General features: G+C 50.0%; 1 protein-coding gene and 1 long non-coding RNA gene across 2 annotated transcripts in view; one reads left to right on the top strand and one right to left on the bottom strand.

The window, feature by feature from the left end:
- IGHMBP2 (immunoglobulin mu DNA binding protein 2) overlaps nt 1-10,135 on the bottom strand; it is a 37,464-nt gene extending 27,329 nt beyond the window's left edge. Inside the window, exons 1-5 of the mRNA XM_003828758.6 lie at nt 9,478-10,135; nt 7,271-7,440; nt 5,166-5,358; nt 4,871-4,968; nt 1,922-2,085 (exon numbers count right to left, since the gene is read on the bottom strand). Of these exons, the coding sequence (XP_003828806.5) occupies nt 1,922-2,085; nt 4,871-4,968; nt 5,166-5,358; nt 7,271-7,440; nt 9,478-9,794 (942 nt within the window). The 5' untranslated portion in view covers nt 9,795-10,135. The remainder of the gene's footprint in view (nt 1-1,921; nt 2,086-4,870; nt 4,969-5,165; nt 5,359-7,270; nt 7,441-9,477) is intronic.
- LOC117974955 (uncharacterized) lies at nt 9,753-16,945 on the top strand. Its single transcript, XR_004665145.3, has 4 exons — nt 9,753-9,820; nt 12,944-13,014; nt 15,561-15,646; nt 16,895-16,945. It is a non-coding gene; the product is annotated as an uncharacterized LOC117974955 (long non-coding RNA).
- The last annotated feature ends 4,393 nt before the right edge of the window (nt 16,946-21,338 follow it).

Genomic DNA, 21,338 nt, shown 5'->3' with positions numbered 1-21,338 from the left:
CAACATAGTGAGACCCCATCTCTGAGGAAAAGAAAAAGAGGAGGTGGCAACCAGCAGAGGAGGCAGAGTCTCTATAGGCCCTTAAGCTCAAAACAAACAGCAGCTCAGGAAGGAGGCTCAGCCACCCACTCTCTACGCCCGGCATCGCCTCCAACCCCACTGGCATGTCCCAAGGCATATCTCCACCAAAGCGTGCACACAGGTGTGTCTTGGCTCACTTTTAGTGAATAGTCGGCACCCAATTAAAACCACCAATCTGCTCCCTTCCAATAAGTCATCTTTTCTTACCAGTTTTCAAACATGTGCAAAGACACTCACACATTGGAAAACCGCTGGACGTAATCTTTTAAGCAAGTGACAGGCTTCCCTGCGCTCTGCCTGAGTTCCATTGCTGGCTCTGCCACTCTGAGTGCTGGGCACTTGACCTTGTTTCTCAGTTTCCTCGTGTTTTTTTTTGTTTTTTTTGTTTTTTTTTTTTTTCTGGAGATGGAGTTTTGCTCTTATTGCCCAGGCTGGAGTGCAATGGTGCGATCTCAGTTCACTGCAACCTCCACCTCCCAGGTTCAAGCAATTCTCCTGCCTCAGCCTCCCAAGTAGCTGGGATTACAGGTGTGTGCCACCACACCCGGCTAATTGTTTTGCATTTTTAGTAGAGACGGGGTTTCACCATGTTAGCCAGGCTGGTCTCGAACTCCTGACCTGAGGTGACCCACTCGCCTCAGCCTCCCAAAGTACTGAGAATACAGGTGTGAGCCACCGCACCCGGCTTCCTCGTCTACAAACTGGGGCCACTAACCACCTGCCTTGGCACAGGGTTTCAGTGAGGATTAAATGGGTGCTCAGAACGATGCCTGGTGGTAGGCAGCACCCAGTAAACATCAACCTACAAAACTGGCCATTATTCCAATTCTCATCATTATCCAACATTTTTATAAACCAGAAAGGTTTTTCAAAAAGCTCTTGAACTTAAAGTATAATTAAAAATAAATAAATAAATTAAAAAAAAAAAACTCTCCATGTGCCAAGATCCACAATGACTCAAGCTGATGCAGATCATGATAAAAGATCCTTTTTCAGCCATTAAAAATGTAACTGGGCCGGGCACAGTGGCTCACGCCTGTAATCGTAGCACTTTGGGAGGCTGAGGCAGGCAGATCAACTGAAGTCAGGAGTGAGACCAGACTGGCCAATGTGGTGAAACTCCATCTCTACTAAAAATACAAAAATTAGCCAGGCATGGTGGCGCATGCCTATAGTCCCAGCTATTCGGGAGGCTGAGGTAGGAGAATCACTTAAACCCGGGAGGCGGAGGTTGCAGGGAGCCAAGATCCCGCCCCTGCACTCCAGACTCTAGCCTGGGTGACAGAGTGAGGCTCCATCTCAAAAAAATAGAAATAAAAAAAATTTAAAATGTAAGTGAATAATAATGTACAATGTTATATTCCACATCTCAGAAAATCATTCATCTGTGCACTGGACATGTGCATCGTATCCATTAACCAGACTATCTGATTAGCTGTTAACACCTCAACCAGACGCTGAGTTCCTGACGGGCACAGACTGGGCCCAGGCCAACTCCAGGCCCCTGCACGGGGGTGCACATGGAGGAGCACGAGCACAGCAAGCGTGGTGAGCAAATAAACCCTGACCCAGGGCCTGGCCGACACGAAGGCTGCCACGCCTCAGAGGGCTACAGGAGCCTTCCTCAACAACCCAGGCTACGGCTCCTGCGCGTGCTCCCCAAGACTCACGGGGATGCTGGAAATCAAACAGGGGCAGTCCAAGGCTCAATCAATAAATGCTCAGTAATGTTCCTGACCCATCGCACCAGAACTGAGGCTGGAAGGTCGCTGAGCACCCACTGAACATAACAGACCAGGAGCGGACGGGCTCTGACAGGGAGGTGGCGTGCACTGCCCACCTTTAAGCCTTGTTTCACAGCTTGAAGAATTATCTCAACCACAGTCGTGGTTTTCCCAGTGCCAGGAGGTCCATGGATGATGGCAAGTTCTTTCTGAGACAGCGCAAATGAAACCGCTTCTTTCTGGGAGGTGTCCAGGCAGGTGTTGAAGAATGTCAGCGGGTCTGTGGAAGAAGCAGCAGCGTGAGACTCAGGTGCTCTGGGGAGCTCTGTGGGTGTTCCTCCTCAGAGAGTGTGTGCCCCGGGGGATGAGTGATGCCTGTCAGGAACACGCCGGACCTCCCCAGGGGCAACCCAATCAACACAAAATTAAGTCTGCTTTATTTTCACAAGGTTTCTCCTTGAACAGGAATCGGCAAACTGTGGGCCACATCCAGTCAGCTGCCGGTTTTGGTGAGTTTCACTGGAGCACAGCCACGCCCATTCATTTACATACCGTCTACAGCTGCCTACTGTAGACGGTACGCATGATATGGCCCACAGAGTCAAAACATTCACAAACCATCCCTTTACGGGAAAAACCCCTGCTCTAGAGTAACAGGAATGAAGGAAATGTTTCCTAGAGCATATTCCTTTCTAACATATTGTCCCTCTTTAAAGTGCCCATAAAATGATAAAGACAAATGACAAAAACAATGATTAACAAATTCTAGGATTGTGTTTCTATTTTGAATCTTCCACGACCAAGACTAAAGACCTGCTTCTTTTTTTTTTTTTTTGAGATGGAGTCTTGCTTGTCACCCAGACTGGAGTGCAATGGCATGATCTCAGCTCACTGCAACATCCGCCTCCTGGGTTCAAGCGATTCTCCTGCCTCAGCCTCCAGAGTAGCTGGGACTACAGGTGAGTGCCACCACGCCCAGCTAATTTTTTGTGTTGTTAGTAGAGACGGGGATTCACCGTGTTGGCCAGGATGGTCTTGATCTCCTGACCTCATGATCTGCCGGCCTCAGCCTCCCAAAGTGCTGGGACTAAAGGTGTGAGCCACCGCGCCTGGCCAAGACCTGCTTCTTATGCTGTGCTCTTGAGAGCAGGTGGTGCTGTGCTCAGCCCTGCAGCCATGGCATTCGCTACATGGTGCCCACTACACAGAGACGCCTATCGGATAAGGAGCAGCTCATAAGCAAAGGGTATTTGCTGACCCTGACTTGTGAGACTGAAGCCAACATGGAAGACGGCAGGGTGTGCAGCTAGTAACAGGCCATTGAACCCCACGTTCCCGTGCTCTAGGCCAAGGCATTCCAGAGTCCCTAAGACACAGTAAATACATTTCTAATTCAGTCTGTGACGCATAGGAGCCCTTCAGTAAATATTTCATAGAAATAAAGCATTACTGAAATGTGACTGCATTTAGAATTTCCAAAGGAAAATGCAGAAAGAAAATGAGTATTTAAAAATAACACATCTTAAGGGACTGCATGCTGAAAGAGTGCTACAAAGTCATCCTGTGTGTTTGAAGCTAACACAACACTGGCTTGCCTAGCACAGTATGATAGAAAATAGCTGTGGGGTAACCCTTGCATGAGGCTTGGCCAAAGCCACCGCTTTACAAATGGGCCAAGTCCAATACTCACAGGACTGTTAAATCATGGGCAATGACTGGATGAGACAACAAACTCCTCCCAAAAATGACGTTCTCCAAGAACAGCAAAGGACATAAAAAGTGCACAGACCGGGCACGGTGGCTCACGCCTGTAATCCCAGCACTTTGGGAGGCCGAGGCAGGTAGATCACCTGAGGTCAGGAGTTCAAGACCGGCCTGACCAACATGGTGAAACCATGTTGTCTCTACTAAAAAATACAAAAATTAGCCGGGCATGGTGGCGGGCACCTGTAATCCCAACTACTTGGGAGGCTGAGGCAGGAGAGTCGCTTGAACCCGGGAGGCGGAGGTTGCAGTGAGCCGAGGTCGCACCACTGCACCCCACTCTGGGTGACAGAGCAAGTCTCCGTCTCAAAAAAAAAAAAGATTTTTCCAACCTAAAATTGCTATCAAGCATAAAGTCTGATCAGCTTTCCTCTATTTTCACAAAGTACTAAGCTAAAAGAAATATCATTACATTTCAAAATAAAAGATTTATATACACTAAAAAGAACATTATTTTAAAACTCAATGGAGGCTAGGCACGGTAGCTCATGCCTGTAATCCCAACACTTTGGGAGGCTGAGGTGAGTAGATCACTTGAGATCAGGAGTTTGAGAACAGCCTGGCCAAGATGGCAAAACCCTGTCTCCACTAAAAATACAAAAATTAGCCAGGTGTGGTGGCCTGTGCCTGTAATCCCAGCTATTCAGGAGGCTAAGGCATGAGAATCACTTGAGCCCAGGAGGCGGAGGTTGCAGTGAGCCAAGATCATGCCACTATACTCCAGTCTGGGTGACAGAGCGAGACTCCATCCGCCCCCCCCGCCAAAAAAAAATTTTTTTAACTAAAAACTCAATGGGGCCAGGCGCGCGGTGGCTCACGCCTGTAATCCCAGCACTTTGGGAGGCCAAGGCGGGTGGATCATGAGGTCAGGAGTTCGAGACCAGCCTGGTCAATATGGTGAAACCTCGTCTCTACTAAAAGTACAGAAATTAGCCAGGCGTGGTGGTGCATGCCTGTAGTCCCAGCTACTTGGGAGGTTGAGGCAGAAGAATCACTTGAACCCGGGAGGCGGAGGTTGCAATGAGCTGAGATTGCGCCACTGCACTCCAGCCTGGGCAACAGAGCAAGACTCTGTCTCAAAAAAAAAAAACCTCAATGGAACGAGCCAGTTCATTAGGACTGAGTACAAGGAGGACAGTCCAGTTCATGCAAGGCCCTCCGAGACATTCCTACAAAGATGTTCAGGGAGATTTCTTCTAGTCATACTTTCTCAAACTCTTATTAAAACGGCCCAAGGTCACACTGTTCTCTATACTTTCAGTAGTGATTTCAACCAAAAAAGAAAACTCAGAAGTTCTTACGTATTTCACTGGCAGGACTGGGAGCAGATCTGCCAAAGAGTACTTCTATGAGTGAGGAGGCTGGGCCAGAATGATACTTCTTCAGAGCAATCAGGGCTCTGCCAAGGGAGAAAACTAAAATTAGAACACCTGCAATTTAGTGCCCGAGCCTCTGCCCCAATGCTGCCACCAACTCCCATGAGGGCCACACCCACACCATGACTTGTTGCTCTCTTTTGTGCAACAGGCATGGTAGGAATGGGTTAGCTGTGTTGAAGGAAGACGGTACTTAGGATTTCCAGTCCCATCCACTTACTTTTTCAGTCGCCTGTAAGTGACATCATTGGCAAGTTTTAACAGTCTGTAGGAATTCTCTCGGTCCAAGCTCAACTGGAAATCGTGGGACTCATCAAAGGCCACCGTGACCGACTTCTGGGTGACCCGGGTCAGGATCCCGGTGGCCAGCTGACTGCCCTCATTAGCAGCATCGTACAGGCCCACGATATCACCTGCAAAAACAAAGACTCAGTGACGCAAGACACTGGGGAAAGCTTCAATATCATTTTCTGTAATAAAATCCACTATACTCCAAATATTTTATCTTTGTTACTTTCTTTAGTAAATGCAATCAGTAACAGTTAAAAAAAAAAGAAAGAAAGAAAGTTAGGCCAGGCACAGTGGCTCACGCCTGTAATCCCAGTACTTTGGGAGGCAGAGGTGGGCAGATCACGAGGTCAGGAGATTGAGACCATCCTGGCTAACACAGTGAAAGCCCATCTCTACTAAAAATACAAAAAATTAGCCGGGCGTGGTGGCGGGCGCCTGTGGTCCCAGCTACTCGGGAGGCTGAGGCTGCAGTGAGCCAAGATTGCACCACTGCACTCCGGCCTGAGCGACAGAGTGAGACTCCATCTCAGAAAAAAAAAAATCTCAAACTCTGCTCAGGTCTGACTCCAACCTACAGGTTCCCCTCCTGGCCCTCTCCTCTCTCAATACCCTCATCTCATCTTCTCCAAATCCAGCCAGTATTCCAGTAATTGTTGGGCTAAAGTCTACGAAATCAAAATATGAAATTTAAAACTCCGTCACCACCAAAACAAGGCAGAGACACTTCCACAGTAAAAAGTACAGCCCTGGCAACGCTGCTTCCTCCAGGCTTCCAAGGCTGTGGTTGTCTAACACAAGCGTCCCAGGCGTGTGGTTAAGAAGCTTCTTCTAACTGCCCGTCCTTTCCAACCAGGCTGGCACAAGTTTAGCCAAAGCATGCTTGGCACAAGAAAGGGTTGGGAATACAGAAGTACACATCCTGCATGTTTACCAGCTGGACCAAGGCTGCCCATTACATAGAAACCTAAAGAGAGTCACGTGTAGTTTTTCTTTTGTTTTTGTTTGTTTTGAGACAGGGTCTCACTTTGCCCCCAAGCTAGAGTGCAGTGGCGTGATTTCAGCTCACTGCAGCCTCAACCTCCCAGGTTCAAGCGATCCTCCTGCCTCAGCCCATCAAGTAGCAGGAACTACAGGCGCACACCACCACATCTGGCTAATTTTTCTATTTTTTTGCAGAGATGGGGTTTTGCCACGTTGCCCAGGCTGGTCTCGAACTCCTGAGATCAAGTGAGCCACCCACCTCGGCCTCCCAAAGTGCTAGGATTACAGGCACCCAGTCACGTGTAGTTTTAAGTTTTCTAGTAGCCATATTAAGAAATTTAAAAGAGGCTGGGTGCACTGGCTCACACCTGTAATCCCAGCACTTTGGGAGGCCAAAGCAGGCGGATCACCTGAGGTTGGGAGTTCGAGAACAGCCTGACCAACATGGAGAAACCCCATCTCTACTAAAAATACAAAATTAGCCAGGCATGATGGCACATGCCTCTAATCCCAGCTACTCGGGAGGCTGAGGCAGGAGAATCACTTGAACCCCGGAGGCGGAGGTTGCAGTGAGCCGAGATCACGACACTGCACTCCAGACTGGGCAATAAGAGCGAAACTCTGTCTCAAAAAAAAAAAAAAAGAAAGAAAGAAAAGAAATGGGTAAATTATTTTAATAAGATATTTTTTATTTAACCCAATATATGAAAAATATTATTTCAACATGTAATCAGTATTCAGAAAAATTACTCAAGATATTCCCAATTGTTTTTTTAACATAATCTTCCAAATTTGGTGTGTATTCTGTATCTGCGGCAATTACAAGCCACACTTCAAACATTTGATGACCACGCATGGCTAATGGCTACCATTTTGGACAATGCTGATCTAGACAACTAAAACCCACATTAATTGTTGGACTTCTGATTAAGAGCTCTTCATTGCAACGCTTTATTCTCCAACTGGTCATTGTAATCCAGTCTTTACGAGGGTACAAGTCACGGTCTGAATGCCAGTAAATTTCAATGTCTGTCTAGGTCAATACGCACACACCAGAAGTAAAGCTGTTACTGGGAAGAGCTGCCGCGGACCCGCATCGCCTGGGCTCAAAGGTGACCAGCAGCCGTCCGTACAGCCCAGTGCGCTGGCTGGATACCTGCAGCTTCAGCAAACACACGCCTCGGCTCTGGAGCTCTTTCAGAGAGATGTTCTCCTGCCAGGACCTGGAAGACACCCGGTATTGATGCTTCAGGATTTTTACCAGTTTCTACTTCCACCCACCCAGGAAAAGTAAAAGAGAAAGAAACATAGATAAAGATCTACTCACAGGCACTAAATATGTCCCAATGGAACTCCGAATTGGCTCCACTCCCAATCCCGCTCCTCCTACATCCCCCTAGGGCAGTTAATGCCACAACCCTTCTCTCAGTTACCTGAGACAGATCTTTCAATCAGCATTCCCCTCTCTCCTCCCATCTGTCACTAAGTCCTATCAGGCCCCTCCCATTTCTACCTGGACTTCTCTGCCTCTCATCCTGGCTGCCACAGCCCCGGTTCAAATCCACATCACTGCTCACCTGGACTAAACAGAGCCTCTCAACTACCTTACCTCTGGCCTCTCCACGTCCAATCAAAAGCAGGAGACCCAAGAAATCCTCCTAAAATGCAAATCTATTCGCCTCCCTCACCTGCTTAACCCCGCTGATGGCCCACCCTTCACACACAGAACAGAAGACTAGCTCCTTAGCCAGGCCCTTCCCAGGCTCGCTCTGCCAGTCTGCTCAGCATCCTCAGAAAGAGCCACTGCCATGGGGGCTGACTCTGTCCTTGGCACCGTGCTGAGCACCTGACTGACAGGGGATCGTTTCATTCTCAGAGCAAGCCTGTGAGGTGGGAATCATCCCAGTTTTACAGATGAAGTAAGTAAGGCTCAGAGACAGAACCTGCAAAGTCACACAGCCATAAATGAAACAGCTGGGATTCTAAGAAACTCAACATAACTGCAAAAGCTCTCCATTGCCATGATCAAAAGCATCTCAGACAAATCCTACCCACATATGGCTGACTGCAAACTCTGGAAGCAGACTGCCTGACAGCAAATCGGGCTACAGTGTGTCACCCCGGGGCAAGTTACTTAACCCTTCTCTGTCTCCATCTCCTTAGACACAAAATGACAGTAACAGAAACCTACACTGCGGCCGGGCACGGTGGCTCACGCCTGTAATCCCAACACTTTGGGAGGCCAAGGCGGGCAGACCACGAGGTCAGGAGATCGAGACCATCCTGGCCAACATGGTGAAACCCCGTCTCTACTAAAAATACAAAAAATTAGCAGGACGTGGTGGCGCGCCTGTAGTCCCAGCTACTCAGGAGGCTGAGGCAGGAGAATCGCTTGAACCCGGGAGATGGAAGCTGCAGTGAGCCGAGATCGTGCCACTGCACTCCAGCCTGGGCGACAGAGAGAGACTCTGTCTAAAAAAAATAAAAGAAAGAAAAAGAAAAAAAAAGAAACTTACACTGTAGGGTTGGCATGGGATGAGGTGTAAAAGAATTAACGCATGGAAAGTACGTAAGTGTTAGCTCTGATTGTTTTGGACAAGTAAATAGTCCCATTCGGAAACAAGCCCGGCTCTCATGTACATGGCTCCCCACACCTCTCAGGACAGCTCCCCACCCTACCCCGCACCCACCAGCTTAACTCCAATTTTCCTTCAGGCACCACTCCCTCCTTGAAGCCACCATGACCCTCCCCAGGGAAGGGTCTTCCTCCTCCAGGCTCTTTCCCCGCGACACGCACGCAGCCGGCCCTGGACGCGCTGGAGGGGAAGGGACTCTCTGCTCATGCCCAGCCCGCCGTTGGCCGGATCGGGGGCAGCCAGTGCACCTGACTCATGCTGCCGGGGCCTGACTGAGAATGGGCGCAAACCATGTTTAGTGAATGAATAAGGGAAAGGGCTGCTAACTCGCTGCGGGTGGAACTGGGGTCGGGGCCAGGGCCCAGGAGTGTAAGCTTAGCGGGGGTCTCGGGTCGGGAAATCAAAGTGCTTCTTAAGGGTCCCCAAACGGAACGCGCTGCCCAGGAAGTGATGAGACTGACAACTCGGGAGGTGGCCAAGCAGGGGACGGACGGTCCCTGCCCCTGACTCGAAGGGTCGGAGACGAAATTCCCGCCCCAGACTATGAGGCCGAGCCCCTCGGAGACTCTGCCCGGGACACGGCGGGACCGACCGCGAGGGAGCGGCGCCGGCGGCCTCCCGTACCTGCGCTCCTCCACCTCCGCGTCTCTCTCGAGCTCCAGCAGGTCCAGTTGCTTGGTCACGAAGCTCTCCACAGCTGCCGAGGCCATCACCGAGGCCATCGCCGCCGCCGGCCTGGGCCCCGAGCAGCCGACGTCCCGCTTCTGCGCCGGGCCGGTGTTACAGCGGGACCGGTGTTCCCCGCCGGGCCCGTGCGTTACGTACGCGGTTCGCGTCGTTTCCGTTTCCGGCCGAGGCTGCGGGAAGATGGCGGCGGCCATGGCAGCATCTTCCCTGACGGTCACCTTAGGGCGGCTGGCGTCCGCGTGCAGCCACAGCATCCTGAAACCTTCGGGGCCCGGAGCAGGTGAGACCTGGGATATGGGAGGAAGGGAGGACGCAGAGCGAGCGCTGCTCCCTGCGGTCTCGCCACGTATGTGCCTGGGTCCGACCTGGTGCCTTGTGTGTTGATCGCATTTGTGGTGAATATAGCACGGGTTTTGGAGTCGGGGGAACCCAGGTTCAGATTTTGATTCCTTCAGTTAGTAGCCTGAATACTGACAATAGCCCTTGAACTTTGGTATAGGCCCTATGTTATGGGGGAGAAGAGTGAGGCTCAGAGGAGCTAGGTAACGTGCCCAGGGTCACACAGCGGGGAAGTGGAAGAAGAGTACTTCAGGCGCAGTCATTTCGGCTCCAAAGCCTGTGCTTGAACCACTGCCCCCAGGCTGCGAGCTGGTCTGAAAAATGGTGATGGATATCCTCGCCTAATCTGAACTTATTCTGCAAAAGAAACAGCCGTATTTAAGGCGCTGGGCTGATACGAGGCTCCAAAAAGGTTATGTTCGTTAAAAACTCTATAAATCTCTGCCTGAAAATGGTTGGAGTGTGTATTTGTGTGCATGAGTGTTTATGTATGTTTTAAACCTGGGTCTCATGTCTCACCATGACCCCTAAAAATGGAAAACTGGATCTAACTCTATATTGGACGATATTAAAAGAATAGTACCATAATTCCCAAAACTTGGAAGCAACCCAGATGTCCTTCAGGAGATGAATGGTTACATACACTGTAGGACATCCATACAGTAGAATATTATTCAGCAATAAAAAGAAATGAGTCATGAAGAGACATGGAGGAAACTTACATACATGTTACTAAGTAAAAGAAGCCAACCTGGAAAGGGGACATCTTGTATGTTTCCCACTATGACATTCTGGAAAAGGCAAATCTAAGGAGACAGTAAAAAGTTAGATGGGGGGTAAGAGGATTGGGGGAGAAAAGGATAAATAGGTGGAGCTCAGAGGATTTTTAGGGCAGTGAAACTATTCTGTATGATATAATGGTAGATACATGTCATTATAAGTTTGTCCAAATCCATAGAATGTACACTACCAAGGGTGAACCCCTAATGTAGACTATGGACTTTGGATAACAATGATGTGTCAATGTAGGTTCATCAATTGTAAAGATTGTACCACTCTGGTGAGGGATGTTGATAGGAAGCTGTGGGCACATGGACAGGGGACATATGGGAACTCTCTGTACCTTCCACTCAATTTTGGTGTGAAACTAAAACTGCGCTAAAAAAGAAAGTCTATTAAGAAATTAATAATAATCACAGAGTTGGGCCAGAGGCAATGTAGATGCCAAAATTGGCCATGAGTTGGTAACTGTTGAACCTGGAAAGGGATAATTGAGAGAGAGTTCACTATTCTGTTCTCTTTACTTTTGTATGCTTGACATTTTCCATAATAAAACTTAGGTTTAAGTAGGCAGGAAAGTTTTTACAAAAGCAGTGGGACTTACTTACTCCATTCTACCTACCTACATGAAACCACCCCTCCAATGCTATGTTCAAGTACAGACTCACGCGTTAGGAGAGAAAGACACACAGTGAAGCGAGTAGAGACAAGGTGACCAAAACAGTGAGCAGCTGGGGCCTTGAAGAGTGAGCAAAGGAGACGTGATGGAAGTACACAGTCACAGTCTCTAGGACTACCTAAAGGAAATCCTGCGGGAGAGGAAGGAGACTGTTTGTTCCCTGTGGACCCAAAAACAAAGCTAGAAGCAAATTAGGTACAGAAGCCTGCTAAGTTTTTAATAGTGGGATGGATTTGCCAATGGGTTGACTGAGTAGTGTGCGAGAGAAGAGTCAAAACTGATGGAGGTTTGGGGCCTGAGCAACTGGGAGGATGAAGTTGCCCTCATGTGAGAGGGAGGAGTGTGGGAGAAGCAGGCATGGGAAGAAATGAGGAGCCTCTGGAGGTGTGAGGTGCTCGTCAGACACGAGTGGCTAAGGCAGATAGATAGGTGGGTATGCAAAACCAGGAGAGAAGCCCTGGCTGGAGGTGTAAACTTGGGAGTCACCAGCACATTGGGGGTGTTTAAATCCATCGGACTGGATGCAGTCACCAGAGGAATGGCCATGGGCGGAGAGGAGGTCAAGGCCAAGGGTTGAGCCCCGGATGCCCAAATGGGAGAGGAGAGGAGAAAGCAGCCGAGGAGATGCAAATGGGGAGCTGGTGCTAATGGGTGAACTTTAAAAAGGTGGTTTTTATGGTGTGTAAATTATAGCTGAGTTTCTTTAAAAGTGGTTATTGAGAAACTGTTCTCTGCTTTTTACACCTAAGCACTTATTTTGATCCCCTGTCTTCTCAGTAGATTGAATGTCTTTGTTTCCTGGTGTATTCCTGGTGTATGCGTTATCTACGATTACATCAGAAATTACCCCAAAACTTAGCAGCTTAAAACATTTATTAACTCACACCAGTTCTGAGAGCCAGGAACACAGAAGCAGCTTAAGTGGCTGGTTCTGGCTGAGGGTCTTAGCTTGCAGCAAGCAAGTCTGCAGGGGCTGTAGTTATCTCAAGACTCCACTGCGCCAGCGGCTGGAGAATCTACCTGCAAGGTCGTTCCCATGGGTGTTGGCGATAGGCCTAGTTCCCCGCCATGTGGACCTCTAGGTAGGGCTGCTCACAGCAGGGCAGCCCTAAGGCCAGAGATCAGAAAGGGTGAGCACAGGCATCCAAGATGGAAGTCCCAGTTGGTTATCACCTCATCCCAGAAGCCACGTGCTAGCATGTCTGTCACTAGCTGTTGGACACACAGGCCACTCCCAGGGGGCTAACAGGGGTAAGAATAGCAGGAGGCGGGGCCCAGCAGGGCCATCTTGGAGGCTGCTCCCACACTTGGGCACAGATCAGAGTCTGAACCTACCAGGCACTTAGTCAAGGCATGAGTTAGTGGACGGGTGGTTCTGGTCTCAGGCGCTTGTAGATGATGTGGCTAACTGATCTCAACACATATAACCAGTAGCTGTAAGTGACGTTCTTGTAGTTTTGCTCACCTAGGTGTTTCTGTGGGCAGGCTGTCATGCAGTGGTTCATACCATGTACCAGGAGCAGCAGCTGTGCATTTAGCATCATAAAGGGCAGTTTGCATTTGTAGTATTAATGGTAATGATCTATGTTTCTCTTCTTCCCTCAGCCTCCCTTTGGTCTGCTTCTCGAAGGTTCAATTCACAGAGCACTTCATATCTACCAGGGTAATATCAAAATGTGGGTTTTGGTGCCTCTTTTCCTTTCATTTGTAGAACCATCTTTCTAAAGTCAAAACTTCCTACCTTTTGGTTCTCAATAATATTTACATTTCCTCTTTTGTTTTTAAGAGACAGAGTTTCACTATGTTTCCCAGACTGGTTTTGAACTCCTGGCCTAAAGTGGTCCTCCCGCCTCAGCCTCCTGAGTAGCTGGGATTACAGGCATGCACCACCACTTTCAGCTTTAACTTTTTTGACGGTATTTTTCTGAGACCCTTAAAAGAAGACGTAACTGCAAGAGACCAAAGAGAAATTCCGTATGTGTTTGCCCTCTTTTATTATGGAGGAGCTTGAAGTCTTAACTCAAGATTTCTGATGAGGAAGTTTGTATCAGAGTCTCTAAGAGAAACTCATTATTTGAAAAAGCACATTCAGTGTTAAAATTTTATACTTGAGAAAACATTTTTAGGTATCATAAACTGCAGAAAACATTCGACAAAGTTCCACTCACTGGTGGGAGACACAGGAGCAGTGCAGGGCTAGCAGTTACTGTAGGGACCCCCCCGGGGTGCAGTTCCGGCTGCCCCTCTCAGCCTGGGACGCCAGGGTTCTGCAAGATGGAAGTAGTGTTCATTTCTATCTGCATGGGTGTTGGAGAGGATTAAGTAAATGTATACATTTAAAGCGCTTAGAACAGTGCCTGGCATACAGTCAGCACTCACAAAACATTGGCTGCTGGAACTGCTGCTGGGACTCCAGGGATCCTCTGCAGTGGGGAGATGTGGGAGTCTTTCTTGCTTCTCAAAGAAGCGGCAAAACATTCTGAGCATAGGAAGAAGTTGTAAGTGAGCATGTGGGTAGGTTGTGCCTACTACCCCTGTGTCCTGTGTGAGAGGTTAGCACCTTCCTGCCAGCGTGTTCTTCTCACACTGGGCACTGCTGAACCCGTATGGGGAGACTAGACATCAAACAGGTCAAAGACGTTTTGTAGAGAGCAGCACCTTCCTTGTCCTCCTTGTCTCTCAAGGTCATTGACCAACCACAGATCACGGAGTTCATGTCTCTAGGAGCTCCAAGCCCTACCCCACTGGGAAAGCATTCATTCCTCTCCCAGATTCGTGTGGAGCCCCTCCTGCGTGCCAGCCAACAGGACGGGTGGGCCTGGTCTTTGGTGTGGAGGCCGGTGCATTTTGCATATGGAGCAAGTCGTTTTCTTCCTCCTAATGCAACCCTGGAGTAGAAAGACTGAAATTTTACTTTGCAGTGGCAGCAGCAATAAAAGCTTAAAAACGGTTCTGAATAATTCGGTTTGGGATCTACCTACCCTTCCTCTTTGTAGACTACAGAAAGAAAGACCCCACCTCCTTTTGAATCTAGGCCCCCCCTCTTTCTTTCCTCCGTTCCTCTCCCCTCCACCTACCTGAGGCTGAGCAGGCAGGGGAGAGTTAGGAAATGAAGAAGATCTTGGGCTGGGCACGGTGGCTCATGCCTGTAATCCCAGAACTTTGGGAGGCCGAGGTGGGCGGATCACTTGAGGCCCGGTGGGCGGATCACTTGAGGCCAGGAGTTCGAGACCAGCCTGGCCAATGTGGCGAAACCCCATCTCTACTAAAAATACAAAAATTAGCCAGATGTGGTGGCATGTGCCTGTAATCCCAGCTACTAAGGTGACTGAGGCAGGAGAATCGCTGGAACCCTGGAGGCAGAGGTTGCAGTGAGCTGAGATCATGCCACCGCACTCTAGCCTGGGTGACAGAGCGAGACTCCGTCTCAAAAAAAAAAGGCATTGCCCGCACCAAGCTTGGCATCCTGAGGGTGGGGAGAGGAAGTGGCTGGGGACCGCAGTGCTATAGCTGCTGAGACTGAGCACTCCTAACACCCGACCCTCACTGGCCGTGCTGGGACCGGCTGTGAACAGTAGCCATCTAATACCTAACACAGCCCTTTCAGGCGGGTGCTTGTTTTCCCATTTGCTCAGTTGTAGACACCAGGACACAGAATTGTCTGGGGTTCCGAGCCAGTTCTGCCTGGCACTCACCTGGGTGTGAAGGAAGAGCAGGCACCTACCTGGGAGGAGGTGGAGGTGGAGCAGGGAACGTCATGGTCCTGTTTGAGCAGGATGTGGTGAAGGGTCATTGGAGCTGCCATTCCAGGGCCACTGGATGCCAAGGGAGGCGGGAGAGCTGCTGGCCCTGTGTCCCGGGTTGTGGGGAAAGTAGAGGCAGCCTGTGCCTCCAAGATAAATGTGCCCCAAGACACCACAAGCCCAGCCTTCTTGGATGGGCACCCTTCCAGCACTGAGAAGTACCCAAGTGAGGGCTCTTTTGCAGAACAGTGAGAGTTCCTGCTTTGATTATTGAATGATGAGCCATTGTTCCCTGTGGCTCTAAAAGGATACAGGGAGCCTGTCCTCGGGGTTACCCCAGAGGGGCGGGGCCTGTCCGAAAGAGCGAGCCTTTTGTTGCCGGGGATCCCTTCCTAACATTTGTGTGTGGCCATTTCTTAGAGGATTTGAGCTGCCTTTTCAGGTGCTTGTGACATTTGTCTACGAAATGTGTTTTACAGATATGTTCCTAAAACATCCCTGAGTTCACCACCTTGGCCAGAAGTTGTTCTGCCAGACCCAGTTGAGGAGACCAGACACCATGCAGGTAAGACCTCCCTGGGAGAGAGAAGCTAGAGGGCACCACCTAGACCCTGCTCCAGTCAGCCACAGAGGTTGTCACCAGGCCACAGAACGAGGCTTCATGTTTCCAGATGCTCCCAGACACAGCACAGTGCCAGCACTCATGTCCATTTTCACCAGTTAACACCAGAATTTCAGATGTTTTTCATTAACTACTCCTTGAACACCTGCCACACTGCAGGCAGGTGGCATAATTGAGGGCAGGGGGCCCCTGCTCCATCTCGTCTGCTGCTGTTGGTGGGTGCAGCGACAGCTCTCCCCAGTTAGCACAGTTAAGCACAATTACTGGAAGCCGGTGCCACCCGGGCTGTTGGAGAAACATGCAGAGGTATCAGGACTCATCTCGACCTGGAGCCCGTGTCAGAAGGGACAGGATCATTAGCCACTCTTGCCATGATCCTCGCTTTCCAGAACACTGGAAATCAAGATCCTCGAGTGGAATCCTCTTATATGTTAAATACCGTTTGAGATTACATGCGAGTGAAACAAGTCCGCCAAGAGTTTCACCCTCGGTGCTGGTGCTTCTGGTGTTGACAGTGTTTCCAGGGCAGGCACTCTGTCATCCCTTCTGTGTGTCTCGCCCTCGGTCAGGCCGGGGGGTCGGTGCCCATTAAATGCTTGTTCAGAGTAAACGGTGCAGAAGAGAGGGGACTGTGACATGGGTCAGAGCAGAGATAACGGGAACTGAGCACGGAGCCCCTCTGGGCACAGGCGTGCAGGGGGAACGCGTCCTGCGCCGGGGGTGGGATATGGGGTTGGGATACAGGGGGCTCCTCATTGCAAAGTCCTCTCCTTTCGCTTCCTGGGGTTTGCACACTTCTGGTCTGCTGGCTCCTCATTCTCATGAGAATGAACCAGGTGGAGGGTTTCGCCCACCCTAGAGTTGTAGAAACCTAGCCAGGCGTGCCGAGTGCTTAGGCAAGGGAGTTGCATGAGGCGGTTTGGGCGTTCTCTGCAGTCTTGGGGAGCTTCCTTCTGTGAAAGCCCCATGTGCCACAGTGCTGGTGCTCCTGAAGCAGCAGACTGACCCTGTGCCTGCCCTTGTGCCTGCAGGGGGTGGAGCAGGGGCTGGGCCGCCAGCAGTGAGGTGCTCACAAGGGGTGCTGGCTGTCAGGTCCACCCTAGGGCCCCACCACCAGGAGCTGCACATCACACTGCAGCGCGTGGGGGAGCAGGTGAGGGTGACTGCCCACCCACCCGCCTTCCCCTGCAGAGGTCGTGAAGAAGGTGAATGAGCTGATCGCCACGGGGCAGTATGGCAGGCTCTTTGCCGTGGTGCACTTTGCCAGCCGCCAGTGGAAGGTGACCTCTGAAGACCTGATCTTAATTGGAAATGAACTAGACCTTGCGTGTGGAGAGAGAATTCGACTGGAGAAGGTGAGACCACCGAGCTTCTCTGGATATTCAGGGACTCAGCCACCAAGTATGTAATCCCCACGCCCCAGCTCACACGGAGGAGGGACCCTCGCCGACCCCGTCTCAGGTGGAGGCCAACAAAGCTGAGGCTCAGAAGGGACTTTGGGGGGCGCCCACGGCGGGGCTGGGGTCCAAGGGCAGGGCAGGCTTCCACTGCTCTGAGGGCGGTGCCTGGCCCAGCAGGTCTGCTCCCTGAAGGAAGGGAGACAGCACATAAAACAGTGCTGAGGGCAGAAACATGTCTTTATTGTGTTCCAGTCTTATTAATATATTCCCATAGAAAAATGCTTGATTGCAAAGATAATAAAAATCCCGGCTAAGGATGTAGTGCACTTTCTAGCCCCTGTCTATGAGGAAAAAACTGTTAAGTTTCTGCTAAGACAGTACTCTGTCATTAGCTTTGACAGCTGCTGCTGTTTTTCAATAGTAAACACTGGTTGACAGGCTAATTTACCTCACCGACCATTCAAAACTGCATGGTCTAGGCCAGGCATGGTGGCTCACACTGGTGACCCACCACATTGGGAGGCCAAGGTGGGGGATTGCTTGAACTCAGGAGTTCAAGACTAGCCTGGGCAACATGGCGAGACCTCAGAGACCTCATCTCTACTAAAATTCCAAACAATTAGGTGGGCATGGTGGCACACACATGTAGTCCCAGCTATTTGTGGGGCTGAAGTAGAAGGATCATTTGAGCCTGGGAAGTTGAGGCTGCAGTGAGCCGTGATTGGCCACTGCACTCGAGCCTGGGCAACACAGCGAGACCCTGTCTCAAAAAAAACTGCATGGTTTGTCTGTTTATTATTATTTTTCAGACTCAGTCTCGCTCTGTCACCTAGGCTGGAGTGCAATGGCGCAGTCTTGGCTCACTGCAACCCCCACCTCCTGGGTTCAAGTGATTCTCCTGCCTCAGCCTCCCGAGTAGCTAGGATTACAGGTGCATGCCACCACGCCCTGCTAATTTTTATATTTTTAGTTGAGATGGGGTTTCACCATATTGGTCAGGCTGGTCTCGAACTCCTGACCTCAGGTGATCCACCTGCCTCGGCCTCCCAAAGCGCTGGGATTATAGGCATGAGCCAACGTGCCTGGCCAGTCTGTTTATTTAGCTAGGCATTTCTAGCCTTCAGCTATGATTCTATTTGCTGGGGGCGTCTATTTGATTTTTGCCTACTCTTTTTGTTTGTTTGTTTGTTTGAGAAAGAGTTTTGCTCTTGTTGTCCAGGCTGGAGTACAGTGGCACAATCTCGGCTCACTGCAACCTCTGCCTTCCGGGTTCAAGTGATTCTCCTGCCTCAGCCTCCTGAGTAGCTGGGATTACAGGCATGCACCACCATGCCTGGCTAATTTTGTATTTTTAGTAGAGATGGGGTTTCTCCATGTTGGTCAGGCTGGTCTTGAACTCCCAACCTCAGGCAGTCTGCCCGCCTCGGCCTCCCACAGTGTTGGGATTACAGGCGTGAGCCACCACGCCCGGCCTGCCCACTCTTTTTATAAAATTATAATTACCTCTGCAACAGGTAATTTTTCTGGGATGCTTAATTATCAATATAAGTTACATGGTTTTCTTTATGAATTAAAGCTCCTCCTCTGAAGGCAGACGTTTGCATATTTGAAACATTTCACATTAACAAAAAATTCTAGAAAGCCCCTCCTAAGCAGATTGTTTTTTATAACAGGAAACCCAGTGGGAGTGCACATGTCATGCTGAAACAAACTCTAAAAATACTTATTTTATTATTTGTCACTATCTAATATGCGTGTCCGCTGAGTTTGTTATATGATATACTTTGTCTCTAGACATTTAAGTTGAGTATGATTGGATTTTTTCTTATCAGTAAAATTTAAGATGATCTCCAACATCTAATAAAAACACTGTAGGCCGTGCGTGGTGGCTCACGCCTGTAATCCCAGCACTTTGGGAAGCCGAGGCGGGCAGATCACCTGAGGTCAGTTTGAGACCAGCCTAGCCAACATGGTGAAACCCCATCTCTAATAAAAATACCAAAAAAATTAGCCGGGGTTTGTGGCGGGCGCTTGTAGTCCCAGCTACTCAGGGGGCTGAGGCAGGAGAATCACTTAAACCTGGGAGGCAGAGGTTGCAGCAAGCCAAGATCACGCCACTGCACTCCAGCCCAGGCGACAGAACGAGACTCTGGGTCACAAAAAGAAGAAAGAACACTGTTGCATTTGGAAGCAAAGATGTCTTCATCTGCAGCCACGCTTGGTGTCGTGATTTCCCGGCATTGAGAATGGTTGCCTGGCTCTTGAGAATTTTGCAGTCGTTAAAAGAATACAGGAGAGCCTCAATCATTGCAATATTAGTAGAACTTTAAACTGCGCTAAGAGACACGATGGTATGATTTGTGCTTTTTCTCTCTATGTTATGCTTTGATGGAAAGGGTTTTGGTTTTTTTGTTTATTTGTTTTCTTTGAGACAGAGTCTCGCTCTTCCGCCCAGGCTGGAGTGCAGTGGTGCAATCTCAGCCTCCTGAGTAGCTGGGACTACAGGTGCATGCCGCCACGCCCAGCTAATTTTTTGTATTTTTTTAGTAGAGACTAATTTCACTGTGTTAGCCAGGATGGTCTCCATCTCCTGACCTTGTGATCCACCCACCTCGGCCTCCCAAAGTGCTGGGATTACAGGCATGAGCCACCGCGCCTGGCCGGAGATAGAAAGGGTTTTTGAAGTCACCGTTGGTATGAGGATTACAGCAGCTATCTGGATGCATATCCATGGTATCTAATAATCAAATTGTGCGTCTCCTCTGAGGGTTGGAGCGTTTCCCTTAGGCAGCCCCACGGCTGTGCAGTGCTGCCACTTGTCAGCTCACAGCCCCGGTTGTAGATATTAAAGAGATCATTAAACAGCAGATGAAATTCATGTCACAATGTTTTCAGTCTTTCTCATTTTGTGTGGTGTTCACATCACTACCTGTTATTAGCGACTGTTCTTACTCATCGTAATGAGCCACTGATGAAACACACCTGTTGAATTTTTTCAGGTCCTGCTGGTTGGGGCAGACAACTTCACGCTGCTTGGCAAGCCACTCCTCGGGTAATGGCTGTGAAGTGCTGGGCTTTGTCTGGGGCTCCAGGGCTGGACATGCAGACAGTGGTCACAGTGCAATTAGGCCAGGTGGGGAGTTGCATTCATATTCTTTGTTGACACCAAACACAACATTTATACTTAATAATAGTGGACATTTAGGGCCCATGAGAACATCCAGACCAAATTATTGGTCTCTTGCTGTTTCATGACAGTGTGGTCCTCTGAAGATTTGTTCAGACTCCCTGGAACTGTTCTTTGTGGTCCTTTTTCGTGGTTTTCAAAATGTTTCCATTGAGGGCGTATTACTTTTATAATCAACAAAAGAGAAAGTATAACTTCATTTTAGAAATTCTCACCTAAGGCATTTGAAAAATAATCCAAAAGGTACATTATTGTTGATTTTTCTTCCTTCTAGAAAGGATCTTGTTCGAGTAGAAGCCACAGTCATTGAAAAGACAGAATCATGGCCAAGAATCATTATGAGATTCAGGAAAAGGAAAAACTTCAAGAAGAAAAGAAGTAAGTTAGAGAAAGTACCGCTGGGCCCTGTTGCACGGTGCTGGTTGCCCAGGCGCATGTAGACGGAGGGTGTGGGGCACGTGGGTCTCGGGACAGGAAGCCCAGGCAGGTCTCAACCTGGCTGCCACTGCCCACTTGCCACCCTCATCCTAGAGGGAGCACCCAGAGGGTCCAGCCTCGCTCCCCTTCTCCTCCACGCTCCACGCGTGACCCCACCTCGCTCCCCTTCTCCTCCACCCTCTGCGTGTGACCCCACCTCGCTCCCCTTCTCCTCCACCCTCCACGCGTGACCCCACCTCGCTCCCCTTCTGCTCCACCCTCTGCGTGTGACCCCACCTCGCTCCCCTTCTCCTCCACCCTCCACGCGTGACCCCACCTCGCTCCACTTCTCCTCCACCCTCCACGCGTGACCCCACCTCGCTCCACTTCTCCTCCACCCTCCACGCGTGACCCCACCTCGTTCCCCTTCTCCTCCACCCTCCGTGCGTGAACCCACCTCGCTCCCCTTCTCCTCCACCCTCCACGCGTGAACCCACCTCGCTCCCCTTCTCCTCCACCCTCCACGCGTGAACCCACCTCGCTCCCCTTCTCCTCCACCCTCCACGCGTGAACCCACCTCGCTCCCCTTCTCCTCCACCCTCCACACGTGAACCCACCTCGCTCCCCTTCT

Source organism: Pan paniscus, chromosome 9 (genome assembly GCF_029289425.2).
Source record: "Pan paniscus chromosome 9, NHGRI_mPanPan1-v2.0_pri, whole genome shotgun sequence".
NCBI lineage: Eukaryota > Metazoa > Chordata > Mammalia > Primates > Hominidae > Pan > Pan paniscus.
Note: the sequence above shows the minus strand (reverse complement) of the source record. Positions and strands in the feature narration are given on the sequence as shown.